Source organism: Cervus elaphus, chromosome 27, assembly GCF_910594005.1.
Source record: "Cervus elaphus chromosome 27, mCerEla1.1, whole genome shotgun sequence".
NCBI lineage: Eukaryota > Metazoa > Chordata > Mammalia > Artiodactyla > Cervidae > Cervus > Cervus elaphus.
In genome coordinates, this window is record NC_057841.1 from 59,002,897 (window position 1) to 59,016,657 (window position 13,761).

General features: G+C 46.2%; 1 protein-coding gene across 2 annotated transcripts in view; it reads right to left on the reverse strand.

Annotated features, from left to right (window-relative positions):
• Window positions 1-1,575: 1,575 nt before the first annotated feature.
• The window catches only part of FECH (ferrochelatase), a 35,624-nt gene continuing 23,438 nt past the window's right edge, over window positions 1,576-13,761 (reverse strand). For both annotated transcript variants that reach the window (XM_043889250.1, XM_043889249.1), the window contains 5 exons: window positions 10,441-10,539; window positions 6,252-6,359; window positions 5,644-5,808; window positions 3,534-3,593; window positions 1,576-3,047 (listed from right to left, as the gene is read on the reverse strand). In XM_043889250.1, the coding sequence (XP_043745185.1) occupies window positions 2,913-3,047; window positions 3,534-3,593; window positions 5,644-5,808; window positions 6,252-6,359; window positions 10,441-10,539 (567 nt within the window). In that variant the 3' untranslated portion in view covers window positions 1,576-2,912. The remainder of the gene's footprint in view (window positions 3,048-3,533; window positions 3,594-5,643; window positions 5,809-6,251; window positions 6,360-10,440; window positions 10,540-13,761) is intronic.

Genomic DNA, 13,761 nt, shown 5'->3' on the forward strand with positions numbered 1-13,761 from the left:
TGAGCCAGGGATGTGTGCTCTGAGATACTACCAGGGAAAGTCATGGGTTTTTACCAGTCAGCATAAACTAGCCACGAATGTACATTTAAAGGGATTTTAATAATGAGTTCCATTTCTCCTAATACAAAACAAATTTTCTTTGCGTACAAAATTTTCTTTTAATCTTAAAAAGGTCAGTTGTTCCAGAATGCATATTCTATAGAAGAGTTCCTTCCTCTTGTGCTAAATAGACAGGGATCTGAGCCTTATAATAACCCTGGCAAGCTAAACTGCCTCATCATCACAGCTTCTGTAAGTTTGCCGTATAAGGTGATTCATCACTTAAAGCCAGGTCTAGACACAAGCGCAGCTTAAAGTAAGTGCCAGCAGTACACTGCTAATTACCAGGGCAAACATTTGTATTTCAAAGATGACAAATAGGGTAACAATTCCCAAAGACCATTACTTCTAAAAAGAGTGACTGTTGGTTTCATCCTACCAAACGCTCTACCTTCAGGTATGGGCCCCTACCCATCTTTAGTTAGTAACAGTTGAAGGTAACACTTCTTAGAACAACAAATGCGATGGGCATTGATCCTCATAATTAAATCCCCCTTTGCCCTCTTTGCTTCCCTGGTGGCCCAGATAGTAAAGAATCTGCCTGCAATGCAGAAGACCCAGGTTCAATCCCTGGGTCAGGAAGATCCCCCAGCATAGGGAATGGCTACCCACTCCAGTATCCATTCCTGGAGAATTCCATGGGCAGAGGAGCCTGGCGGGTTGTATAATATAGCCCATGGGGTTGCAGAGTCAGACACAACTGAGCCACTAACACTTTCACTTTGCCTCTCACTACGAAGGCCAGTCTGGCCCAACTCAGAGTCAAGGATGCTTTTCCTGACAGCCGAGGCACTGTTGATTTGGAGGTTTCCTTAGCAATAAGGGTCTTCAGACACCCTAGCAAGAGCTGTTGGTTGGAGTTTCCCCCACAGCATCTCTAAAATAACATACATTCAGCTCTACAGCAGTGGAGGTGAGCAGGCGAATTTCCTGGAGAAGGGAGAAGGGTTGCAGGCAGGACCAGCCTTCCAGCGCCAACCCACAGAACTCACTTCACTGCGGGACAGTCCTTCAAAGTCTACCTTGAACCCAGTTCCCCCAAAGTGGGCAGAAACAGATGAGGAAAACTAAACTACTGTCTATGCCTTGTACCCTCTTCTGGAAACACAATTTACTAATAGGAGAGCCAATTTGGAAAAAAAACAATGTAGATGCTACTCAAATTTCAGAGCTGTGTTATCAGTGGGGGAAAACTATTAATGAAAGTGAATGGCATGTTTCTCGCATTACTAAGTAAATTCCTCTTAATAATTTTGATTAATAACAAATTTGGATTGCTTTTAAAACAACATATTTTTATTTATTTGGTGTGCCGGTGTTAGTGTGGCACACAGGATTTTTAGTTGCGGCATGTGGGGCCTGAGTGTCCTGATCGGGGCTCAAACCCCGACCCCCTGCGTTGGGAACATGGAGTCTTAGCCCCTGGACTCCCCAAAGTCCTGAATTACTTTTAACAGAGACAATGAATCACACTGGTTAAAATCTTAATAATATTGTATTTATTAATATAGTAAACCCTGAATATAGAAGATCTATGGCTCCATGAATACTTTCACTGGCTTAAAAAAAAAAATCCAATAAATGCTTTTTTGAAGAACAAAGTTGTACAATGGCATCTTAAATATCCACTGAAAATGACTTAACATGAAATATAATAATATGATTAATAGTTGTCACATTAGAGTGGTTCTTTTGTTTCTCTTTTCCAAATTTCCTATAGCACGGTTACATAATTTTTATAATAAAAATTGTAAATTAAGAAAGAATTTGAGGTTACAAAACATAGTTGACTTTTCAAAAATCTTCAAACAAATAAGGCAGGAAAGGGGACATTCAACCAAGATGAAGATGCTGGGTGGAGAGGTCTGGGGGAGGAGCTGTGAGCGGCAGCCCTTCCCTTCACTTCCAGCGGCATTGCCCCTGGAGATGGCAATCAGCAGGAACCCTCTCCTGTGCCACCAGGATTCCCACCAGGGTGGGGAGGACAAAGGTGCAACTGCTGCACGCTTATCAACCCTGTGTGCCTGGGGAAACTCAAAGCACTTTTGGAACCTACACTTAATTCGGTTTGATGGTGAGGAACGTGAGGTTCACACACGAAGACCAAAATGACCGATTAACAGTGACCTCTGGGAGCAGTCACTGTAGGAACCACACCATCGGCCCGGCTTCTATAATCCACGGGCTGAGGGAAAGAGGAGGCGCCTTTTGTTTCTCAAATTATATCTCATTTACTCAACAATGTTCACTTCAAAAAACAAGTGCAAGACTTTAAACAGACCTCACGCACACTGGAGAAGGAAATGGCCGTCCACTCCAGCGTTCTTGCCTGGAGAATCCCACGGAAGGAGGAGCCTGGGGGGCTCCAGTCTGTGGGTCGCAGAGTCAGACACGACTGAGCGACTAAACCATCACCACCACCACGCACACTGACAGCCCACAAAGCAAGCTCTTCACACCCTTGCAGGGTTTTCTTTGGGGGGTGGGGGTCTATAAAACCAAAATCCGTACTGAGAATGTGCATCTCAGAAGATAAATTTTTAAAACTCATTTCAAAAAATAGCCTAGTGGACCTTCCAAACCAGTAACTTAACCCAGGGAGGGGGGACCATAAATGCTTCGTGTGTTGGTCTGTAAAAATAGAAAGCCCTCAAGAAGGACTCCAGAGTCCATTCCTGGAGAAAGCACAGTTTGTGGCCTGAGGCTATGCCGCACAGATGTCACTTCCTCCCTAAGGGCCGGATGCGCCCTCCTCCGCCTCCGAGGCGTCCGGAGGCCGGGCACCCGCACCTCCCAGCGGCGCGCCGCCGGGGTCACAGCTGCTGGCTGCTGAAGAAGGACTTGGTCTCCCTGCAGGTGGGGTTCACGCAGAGCGGGCAGCTCAGGGTCAGCTGCGTGGAGCAGCGCTCCTTGGACTGGAGGTGTGCGTGGACCAGGTCGGCCAGGGCCTGCAGGACAGACGGGAAGGACAGACGGTCAGAAGGTCAGAAGCGCAAACCCCGCTGCTCCCCACGCCGCCTCCGCGCCCCCGTCTGCCCAGCGGAGCGCTAGGGCGTGGGGCTTCTCTTCACCTGAATTATTGATTTGCATCCTTTGAACCCAATTCTATAATGTCTTCCTTTCCTAAGAATTCTCAGCTTAGAGAAAAGGCGAAAATACAGGTTTTAGAAAACGAAATCCCCACACCCCAACTGCCGAACCTTGTCTCTGGAAGGCAGATTTTAAATTAGACGTCGTGATGGGTGGGTAGAAATAAGAAAACAGGGACTCTCTGAAGGAGGAGAGAGCCAGAGTATAAGGAATTCGATTTTATTTTTCTAATTAATTGGAACTCAAAATGTTCTAATATGTGAGAAAACCAATATTCTGTAAGAGTTTCTCAGAGGACCGCTCTCCGACATGTTCTACTAAAATGGTTGTAACATTAGCGATACCTTCGAGAACAGTGGGTTTCCATTAAGAGACTCCGCTCTTCTGATGTTTTCAAGTCCACACTGAATCAAATGAGAAAAGAGAGGAAAAACACATACACATTTTCTTTTCCTTTTTTTTTTTTTTTAAAGAAACTGCTACAAAAAAATAAATACACATACAGATACACATACAACTTAAAGTCTTGGTACCAAAGTATTTGCAGACTACCCAGAAATGAAAAACAGTCCTGAGACCACGCATAGACATTGATTTTCACCTCTTTATTATCAAATTGCTCATCAATTCCTATTCCTACCGCCCAGCCCATGACCTTCCAATGGGTGCTTTGTTTCCAACCCATTTTTGAGGTTCTGTCGGATAGAATACTCAAATAATTTAAATCTGCTTACCATTCTCTTTTTAGTCCACCTTTCTAATGTCTACTTATAGACTCTACCTAAGCAGAATATTGGTTTAATAACTTAACTTTTTATGCATGCTTTGATTCCAAGTGCCAAAAGAGGTAAATTAATTTAATGTGTATTGAAACTAGATTGGATCTAATATGCAGAGTTGGGATTTTAAATATATTCTTACCCAGAAAAGTCTAAATTAAAAAACTAAGGATTATTTCACAACCATCCTTACTCCCCTCTCCAAAAATATCCTGTTAATTCCAGCTAATTATCCCGCAAATAACTGAGAAATATCTAACTGTTATTTACTCAGGTAGCTAGGATCCTCTCTTCCCCTTTCTCAATGCTGATGGCTTTTCCGTTGCTTTATCTCTTAAGTTAGAAGACTGGAAACGGGAAATGGGTGAGATTCAGCAAACACATAGTTCTCAACAGATCGATCATATTGTGAAACTTCACAGAGAGGTAAGCTGGTTATTCTGCTGTTGGTCACTGTTCTCAAACATTGTTTTTGTTTTGGCCACAGCACACAGCATGCTTAGTTCCCTGACCAGGGATCGAACCCTCACCTCATGCAGTGGAAGCATGGAATTTTAATCACTGGACCACAAGGAAAGTCCCTAGAGAGCATCATTAAATGAAGTCCATAGATAACCCTACAATCTCATTTTAGCCAATTACAACTTTCCCATAAATTCCTTATCAGAACTGCTGACAAGAACCTTAGGCGCCCTCTACCTTCACAACCGGCTGGCACAGACAAAAACGGGGCCAAGGGCGGGGGTGGGGTTGCTGCTGAAGCTCCCCCAACCCACTCTCCACCCAGCCCTGCACCTGCCACCTGGTTCCAGAGAGGGAGACGTATTCTTCGCGACCAGGCCCCCGCCCAGCACATGTGGGATGACCAGGGCCAAGAGCTGGGGGGATGCAGGATGAGCGGGGAGGTCTCTTTGGGTCCCCAGGGTTCCACGGTTCCCACAGAAACCACGCTAGGAAGGGGACGCAGGTTCAGGCCGGCCCTCAGAAGCCTTGAGATGGGTCAACAGTGGTTTTCCTCCATGTGGATGACAATCACATCCATCTTTCATTACAAGACACTCAGGATGGTTGGTATTTGTTATTTCGATAATCAGATTGATCACAGCGTAGTAGCAAACAGCTAATTAAGTGAGTGCATAAAAGAGGTCAGGGAAATTACAATACATAACTGCTCCAGAGTTCATCCCATGGTCTTTCTTAAATGAGGAGGATCCTGGTGCCTCGAAACCCAAACAGAAGCAGCGTCACAGCCCGAGCAAAGGGCACTACTAGGTGAAGAAAGGAATTACATAGAGAACAATAAAATTCTTTTCTTCCAAGCTGGTGAGAAGTACACTTATTTTTTTTCTCAAGGAAATGTGGTTTTTATTACTTTCAATGGGTACAGTAACTCAAACTAAACGCAATGATGTTGCCTGCAGTGATGCCCGGGTCACCCATTTTGCAAAGGCACGTAAGTGCTTTCCCCCTGCAAATGTGGAAATGAAGGTGATGTGCTTGGATCAGTACGCGGATGAAGTATTATCTGGAACGAGGATGCCACAGTACATGCAAACACATATATCAAGCAATATTTCTGAATGACACAATTAGACCACTGCAGAGAGAGTTACCTTTTAAAACAAATGACATTTCAAAAAAATCAAATCAAAATGGGATTAATAACCACGCTTACCTCATTGGCTAGAACTTGAGAGTATTCAATGTCCAACTCATACAGAGTTTCAATGTGATCGCTGGTAAACGCTATCGGAACCAAAAGGATGTTCTTCCTTCCCCTCTTACAGAGCCCTTTGATGGCCTCGTCTGTCTGAGGACCCAGCCAGGGCATGGGGCCGACCTATGAGAAAGCAGGAGGAGTGCACACAGGGACCGTGTCTCACCACAGCCCACTGCACCGGACACACTCACATGTGCACACACACATATACACAGAGCCTCCCTGTAAGGGTGAGGGCCATGCTTTACACCTCACTTATGCGTTTGGTATTTCTTTATTAGGCTTGTTGAAGCCTTCTAGAAGCTGGCAAAATATAAAGAATTTCTGTGATTTCAACTGAAAATAATCTATTGTTTGAATGGAATCAATGGAATTCTGCTCATCACTTGTTTTCCTCTCCATCATATTTGCTTGCAGAATTCCTCCTGCTCATATGAGTAGTCAGGTTATTGCAGAACATTCTGTCTGCATGAAAAAGCCAAGTCTGATCGTTTTATAACTAAGTCCTAAAATAGACATCCGCCGAAGCGCGGACCGCCTGCAAACGTGTGGAAGTCACCTACCTTGGACTGCCAAACCAGTCGGTAGGGGTTGGAGTAACCCAGCTTGTCCATGACTCTTTGGACTGTGGCGCCCACCTCCTGAGGATAGGGGTCCCCTCTGTTGACCACCTGCAGCAGAGACACAGGAGTTCAGTCGCCAACACTGTGCAGGGTTCTGAGAGCCTGGGGCTGGGTGGGCAGGCGGCCTGAGCCCTGGACTGGAGGCTGCCCCTCATCCTCCACACTGATGCCCACGCCAGCTGAGCTCAAGGTCCAACTCACTTGGACAGACTTCATTGGCCAAAGGAGCACAGGGTACCAAATCAGCTCTCGGGTTCCTGGGAATGCATCAGATCCTACCTCCACGTCATCCATAGGAGACTGACCACATATACAACTGGAGGATGGGTTTCTCCAATCCCCCAGCTGAATTAGGGACAATGACACAGAAAAGCTGGCAAGGAAGAGGCAACACGGGATGGGCCTTCACTTGTGGTTAGTTACCTGAAGGGCTGTGCAGCTTGCAGGGTCTCAGTTCCCCGAACAGGGACTGAAGCTGGGCCACGGCAGTGAGAGCCCGGGATCTTAACCACTGGACTGCCCAGGAACGCCCCGATTTTAGAAATGGAGCTGAAAGAGTGCTGTACGGACAGTGTCAGGAACTACTGAGTCCGTGGGGCCCAGGTGACCAAAAGGGGTGAACGCTAGTGGAGTGGGAGGGAGCAGCAGCACGTGGTCAGATTCCAGGCTCCTTGAGAACATGGCCTGTGCCTTCGAGTTCCTTCCAGTTCCTTCTCCCCACTCATCCCACAGCAGCGGACCATGGCCACGCTTTGAGCACAGTCAATGTCTGCAAGCGCTCCTCACCTTTGAAAGTGAACACCTTTGAAAGTGTACAACAGAAATTTTCTTCTTACTGCTTTAATATTTAGCTGTATGGTTGCTCTTTAGTTGCTAAGTCGTGTCTAGTTCTTTTGCGACTTCATGGACCATAGGCCACCAGGCTCCTCTGTCCGTGGGATCTCCCAGGCAAGAACACTTGAGTGGATTGCCATTTCCTTCTCCAGGGGATCTCCCAGACCCAGGGATCGAACCCACGTCTCCTGCACCAGCAGGCGGATTCTTTACCATTCAGCTACCTGGGGAAGCCAATGTAGTTGTGTACCAACTTTCTGAGCCCCCCATCCTGCTTGCTTTCTTCCTACAACACTTACTACCTTCTAATGTTTCATACTATTTTCTTATCTATTATGCTTATTACCTGCCTCCTCCCCCTCATTCCCTGAAGGCAAAGATTTTTTTTTTTCATCTGTTTTGTCATTCCCCTATTTTGCAATAGTGGATAGAACAGTGCCTGGAATAGAGTAGATGTTCAGTAAACACTGTTGAGATGAAATGATGAGCTATTTGATGATATGGCTAAAAGTGAGTTTGCCATTCGAAACATAAAGGCAGAAGGAATGAGAGAAATACAAAGTCACCATTAGACCAACAGATAAATGTCCACCGGAGGCTAAAAATTAGTGAGCAAAAGTCTGAAAAACAACAAGATATTTGCACAATCTCCAAGTAGCTCACTTAAGATATTTTTAATCACAAAGAGACAATAGTAACTTTCTAATGGGCAAATCCAGAAGACACCACCTTAGGCAAATGACCACGGATCACATCAGGAGTAGTAAGATGAACTGGCAGCGTGCACTCCCAACATGATGCGTTCAGAAGCACAAGGGCCCGGCAGGGGGTAGGAGGGGTTATTCTTCCTGGTAATAAATAACTTAAGTCTAAGCATGAGGAAATACCCAACACATCCAAATGGAGACGCATGCTGCAAAATAATTGTGTGTGTACACACGCTAGTCACTCACTCGTGTCCAACTCTTCACGACCTCATGGACTGTAGCCCGCCAGGCTCCTCCGTCCATGGGATTCTCCAGGCAAGAATACCGGAGTGGGTTGCCATGTCCTTCTCCAGGGGATCTTCCCGACCCAGGGACTGAACCCGGGTCGATCCTGCATGGCAGGCAGAGTCCTCACCGTCTGGGCCACCAGGGTTGCTACAAAATCCTGCTTCAAAAATATCAAGTTCAGGAAAGACAAAGACAGTATGAGGAACTGTCCCAGACTGGAGGAGCCCAAGGAGCTGTCACAAGTAAACGCCCTGTGAGATTCTGGGAAGAGAAGGCACACCTGAGGAAGAGCTGGTGGAAAGTGAGCGAAGTCCTCAGGTAACAGCGCTGCACCTCCGCGCAGGTCTCAGGTTTGATTGCTGGACTTCCGGTTACGTGAGGTGTCAGCATTAGGAGAAGCTAAGCGAACTCTGTACTATTTCTGTAACTTTTCCCTAAGTCTAAAATGACTTCAACGTACATAATATATATAGTTTTTAAAGTTATTAAGGAGGAAAGGCGCTTCCCAGGTGGTGCCGGTAGTAAAGAACCCGCCTGCCCGTGCAGGAGACGGACGAGACAGGGGTTCGATCCCCGGGTCGGGAAGATCCCCCGGAGGAGGAAACGGCAACCCACTCCGGTACTCCTACCTGGAGAATCCCATGGACAGAGCAGCCTGGTGGGCTACAGTCCGTGGGGTCGCAGGGTTGAACACAACCGAAGCGCTTAGCACGCAAGGGGGAGAAGTCATTAGGAGCAAATGCAGGAGAAGAGCGGAGCCTGCAAGAACAGTTCTCCTGCCCGACAATCCCTCCGCCTTCCCGACCCCATCCTGACCCTTCTGACTTAACGGTGTGCCTCAGTTCCACCTAAGACCCTGGGCAGAAAACAAAAACCCTGGAAGCCGCGTGCTCAGTCCCTGAGGGGGAGAAGGGGCTGAGGGGAGAGAGAAGAGGAGAGAAGACAGCACCTGGAACCGTTCACGCACGAACACGTGTTGCCTCCGCTCCCGGCTCCCCTCCGGCCCTTCCCGCGGCCTCATCACACGCCGGCGGGTACAAAGGAGGGCGTGTGACGCGGCTGCGGGCGAGGGAGACGCAGGCTGCGAAGGGCTCGCCCCTGGCGACCGCCAGGTGGCGGCACAGGCGGGTCAGAAGGGGGCCCCAGAGCGGACCCTGGGTTAACTCCTGAACCCCGCAGCTAAAACCTTCACGACGCCTAGGGCGGTGACTCTCCGCCTCTCCGGCTCTGACAGCGAGGTTTTTAGGACACAAGGCTGCGAGCTGGTGAAATGGGCTGCTCACCCCAAGCGTTTCTGTACATCATACATACACCAGCTCCACCACTCGCGTCTCCAAAAACGCGATAGTCACGGCACAGAGGTGGTATTTTAACGAACCCCCGGTGTAATATGAGAAACTAGGGAGCAACCAGATCATAACTGGATACATTTTATATTGACTGGCCAAAATGTGCTCCTGAGCCTTGGCAAATGAAAAACTAATCACTTCCTAGAATTCAGACAACTTCTGTCAAGTCTTGAGGACAAAAAGAATGGGGATGGGAGCGCTCAGTCTCAATAATGAAGCCCTACCAGCTGAGTTCCTTGAACAGGGCAGGCGAAAACAGCCTTCTTTAACTGTGCCATTTAATAAAATTCTCACATAGGAATATATCTCCAACTTATCATTTTAAAGGGACTTAGCAAGATAATATCTACTCACAGTATCATAGTCTGAATTAATTGTTATTAAGTTTCAAGAGCTTTCCTGGTGGCTCAGTTGGTTAAGAATCCACCTGCAATGTGGGAGACCTGGGTTCGATCCCTGGGTTGGGAGGATCCCCTGGAGAAGGGAAAGGCTACCCACTCCAGTACTCTGACCTGGAGAATTCCATGAACTACATGTCCATGGGGTTGCAAAGAGTTGGACACGACTGAGCAACTTTCACTTTCAGATCTCAAGAAATGAGTCTAGCTAAATTAGCGCCAAGCTCAGTTTGAGATTTTAGAGTTCCTCCTTTTACTGGGCTTAGGCTGAACGGAAACTAGATCCACACTATACCTTTTGAACCCTCTACCACTGGGCTGACTCATTTGAAAAGACCCTGATGCTGGGAAAGATTGGGGGCAGGAGGAGAAGGGGACGACAGAGGATGAGATGGTTGGATGGCATCACCGACTCAATGGACATAGGTTTGGGTGGACTCCGGGAGTTGGTGACGGACAGGGAGGCCTGGCGTGCTGCAGTCCATGGGGTCGCAAAGAGTCAGACACAACTGAACTGAACCACTGGGTCATCCAACAAAATGTTCTTACTTACAGACATTGGCAGTGAGTGAGCAGAAAAAAGGATGACCACTTCACGTCTCTTCTCAGGAGGAAAGTGATCCAGCTCTTTCAGAATGTGGTCAGCGAAGCACTGTGGGAACACCAAGAAAGGGGGGGATACGGAGGGGGCGGGAAGAAAGACATGGAAGGAGAAGAAAATATTCTGTAAATAAGGGCGACACCACAAATCTCAGCGAAGCCCTCAAACACTGGAACTGTCTCTGTTTAAAAAAAAAAAAAAAAACTGCCAACAGTACAGTCTCTCTAGCTTTGGTTCATCATCAGAATGGCTCATAACGGTTCCAGGGGCCTGGGGAATTTGATGGGAAACTTCTAAAGCTCGCTAATGGCTCACTGAAAATGAACGCTCTGGACCTGCTTCCCCGTGGGAGGCATGGGGCACACTTCCAGATGGAAAGGAAAGGCAGATGGGAAGGAGGAGTTGTTTTAAGACCTCTCGCTCGCTCGGCTAGCAGGAAAACCGCTTACAGGGGCTTTCTGAATCTCCCTGAGTTTGGCTTTCAGGCATATCACATTAAAATACATTAGACAGAAATAACCGAGGGATAAGAAAATATGGTTCCGTTTTTACGGCCTTGGCCTCCCTGAGTCAGTCTTCATAATGACGTTCCTAACAGCAGACGAGAAGGTTGCACAACTCTCGTTCAATTCACAGAGAGGGGAGACGCGGCCGACTGGGGGGCCGTCGGGTCCCATCTGCGGAACCTGGGCCAGAAGGCAGCTCCCGCTCCTCCACATCTCTGTCCACCAGACCAGCCAATCCCCTTCCTCAGCCGGCACATCCAGAGCCACATCAGTAGGTGCTGAAATACCAGATCTGAGGAGGCTTCCTTTCATCTCACTCTTTAATCATGCTGTCATTCAACTTATAAAGCAAATGGCTACAAAGGACATGAATGGGTCAACTGACAAAACTGGATAGATTTCAGTATCAATATGAAGTTTGCTGAAGTTGAATATTGTATCATTGCTATGGAAAAGAATATACTGTTTAGGTGTAAAGAGTGGTTTTACACGTCTCTGTGTGTGTGTGTACATATATATATCTTATTCTCAAAAGGTTCAGGAAAAAATTATGTATACATAGACACACACATGCACACACACATAAAGGGTATGCAAATGATAAAGTAGGATAAATGTTAACAGAGGAATCTAAAGAGATGAGAGTTCCATATATACTATTCTGGTAATTTTTCTGCATGCTTGAAATTATTTCCAAATAAAAATGTTTTAAAACATAATATTAAAAAAATTATCAAGGACAGTTTACCAGAATCATGTACATTTGCACTTGATGGCATTTTGATACATCAGTGGTTAATATGACAGGATGAGCAATTACTCCATAACAAAAATTGGAATATTAGTTTTCTCAGACCCCTCAAATTTTGATAAATTAACGCTCAGAGGCACAAAATGGTGCTTAGAGAGTTTGCTCCCTTTTCAAAATGTATAATTTACCTACAGAGTCAATGTGATAGGATGAGACACCGACATAAACAGTATTTTCTGGTGGTCTCTGCAGTGTTAGTAGACTAAGGATGCTCAGAAAAGATTATATTTGTACAAGCCCAGATAAGGAGGCCCAGTGCAAAGTTCAAAGAGAGCCTGCAACATACATGTACTCTAAATATTCCAGCAGTTAGATAACAGAAGCAAAATGGCTATTTTCAGTAATTACTATGTATTATAAGTAGAAATGTAGATTAAACACAAGATTTTTAGTTTCAGCTTTAATTTTTTGTTTAGTTTGGGGTGGTTTTTTTTTTTTTTTCCATTTCCACTAGATATCAAATCTCCTTCTCGTGTAATCCACATAATACTAATAAACTCTAAATTTCTGTCTCCTCAAGATTTTAGTAGGATTTCTCCTTTTATCATCTTGCATGCAAGTAGAGACACAATTTGGTAGGGCTTACAGCAGACTCTAAGCCGTCGGCAGCACGAGGAGAGGCGTGGGCAAGCAGAAGTGCCCTGAAATCATCTAAACCCATCTGCGGTATTTTCCAGGCGCAGCCCCTCTGCAGAATGAAAGCGGCGGGCGGCTCTCAGAGCCTTCAATCACTCCATCGAGGAGGGCGGATAAATGCCTCTAAAATTCCCTTTCATTTTATGAAGGGAGACTTCCTCAGTTAAGAGACCTTTCCATCTTTCGGCTTCCCCGCTTTTCAAAGGACTGAATTTTAATGCAAATCTAATTACCGCCTCGATCAGGGCAGGCAGATGCTGCCCAGATCCCCGCTTCTCTGCTGCCACATGGCACCGCTGACCTGAGACACCCCTCATTCCCAAGCCCGGGCCTCCGGAGCGGAGCAGGCAGGCCAGGCTGGGGCTGCGGGCGGTCTGGACGGGCACCGCCTCCCCGGAAAGAGCACACTCGGTGGGGACACCACACCTGGACCAAAACGACACCCATCCCTGAGGGGGAGGCGCCTTCTGCCCACTTCTCGCTTAAAACTGAATTTCGGCCTCCGCGTTAACCCTTGACAGCACCTATGCACTCGGACCGCTCAGGGGCGAGCCGGCCGGCGTTCCGCGAGGTCTACCACCATCTAGTGGTTACAGACTGACGTGACTCCAGGCTTCAAAAAAAAGTGTGTAAGCAGGCATTTTGCCTGAGAACCTCCGAGGGATGAAACATAAACTAGATGAGCCCCACGTCACTTACTATTTCTTCTACCTAAACTAACTCAAAGGTAGAAAACTTCTGCCAACAGAACCAAGCAGTGTGTGTATGATGGACAATCCCCAGTAGTACTCCCATATTCAAAGAGTGAAAAAGTATATCCTAACACCATTTCAAAGCGTTGGAACTGTAGTTTTAACTGATTCTCCTAAAACCAAGCATCTGTTACTATAACTATTATGTATATAAACTGCGTAGGGGAAATATGAAACTTCTTCTAATATATGACATTTTCTCAGTTGAAATGTTAAATTTATTCTGTGTCTCGGAGCATGTAGATATATTTCCCTTTAAAATCTTTAGGTCTTGATATTTTAACGGATTTAGAAAATAGAGAATCTATTAGTTGGCTATTCAGTCTATGAATGGAGATTAGATAAAACACCCTGCATAATTCTTTTCCCTTGCATATTCTTTAACGTTCTTTCGGTCACTGTGAAATACAAAATTCAAAACATAATTCTGCTATAGTTTGCAATTAATACTATTAATCTGAAGAAAGGGAAGAAACCTTTAACCTTTACATTTCTTTTCTCCTGGCATAATAAATCAAGACTCAAATACCTTTTTTTTTATTCCCCAGCACACGATTTAAGGAACAGT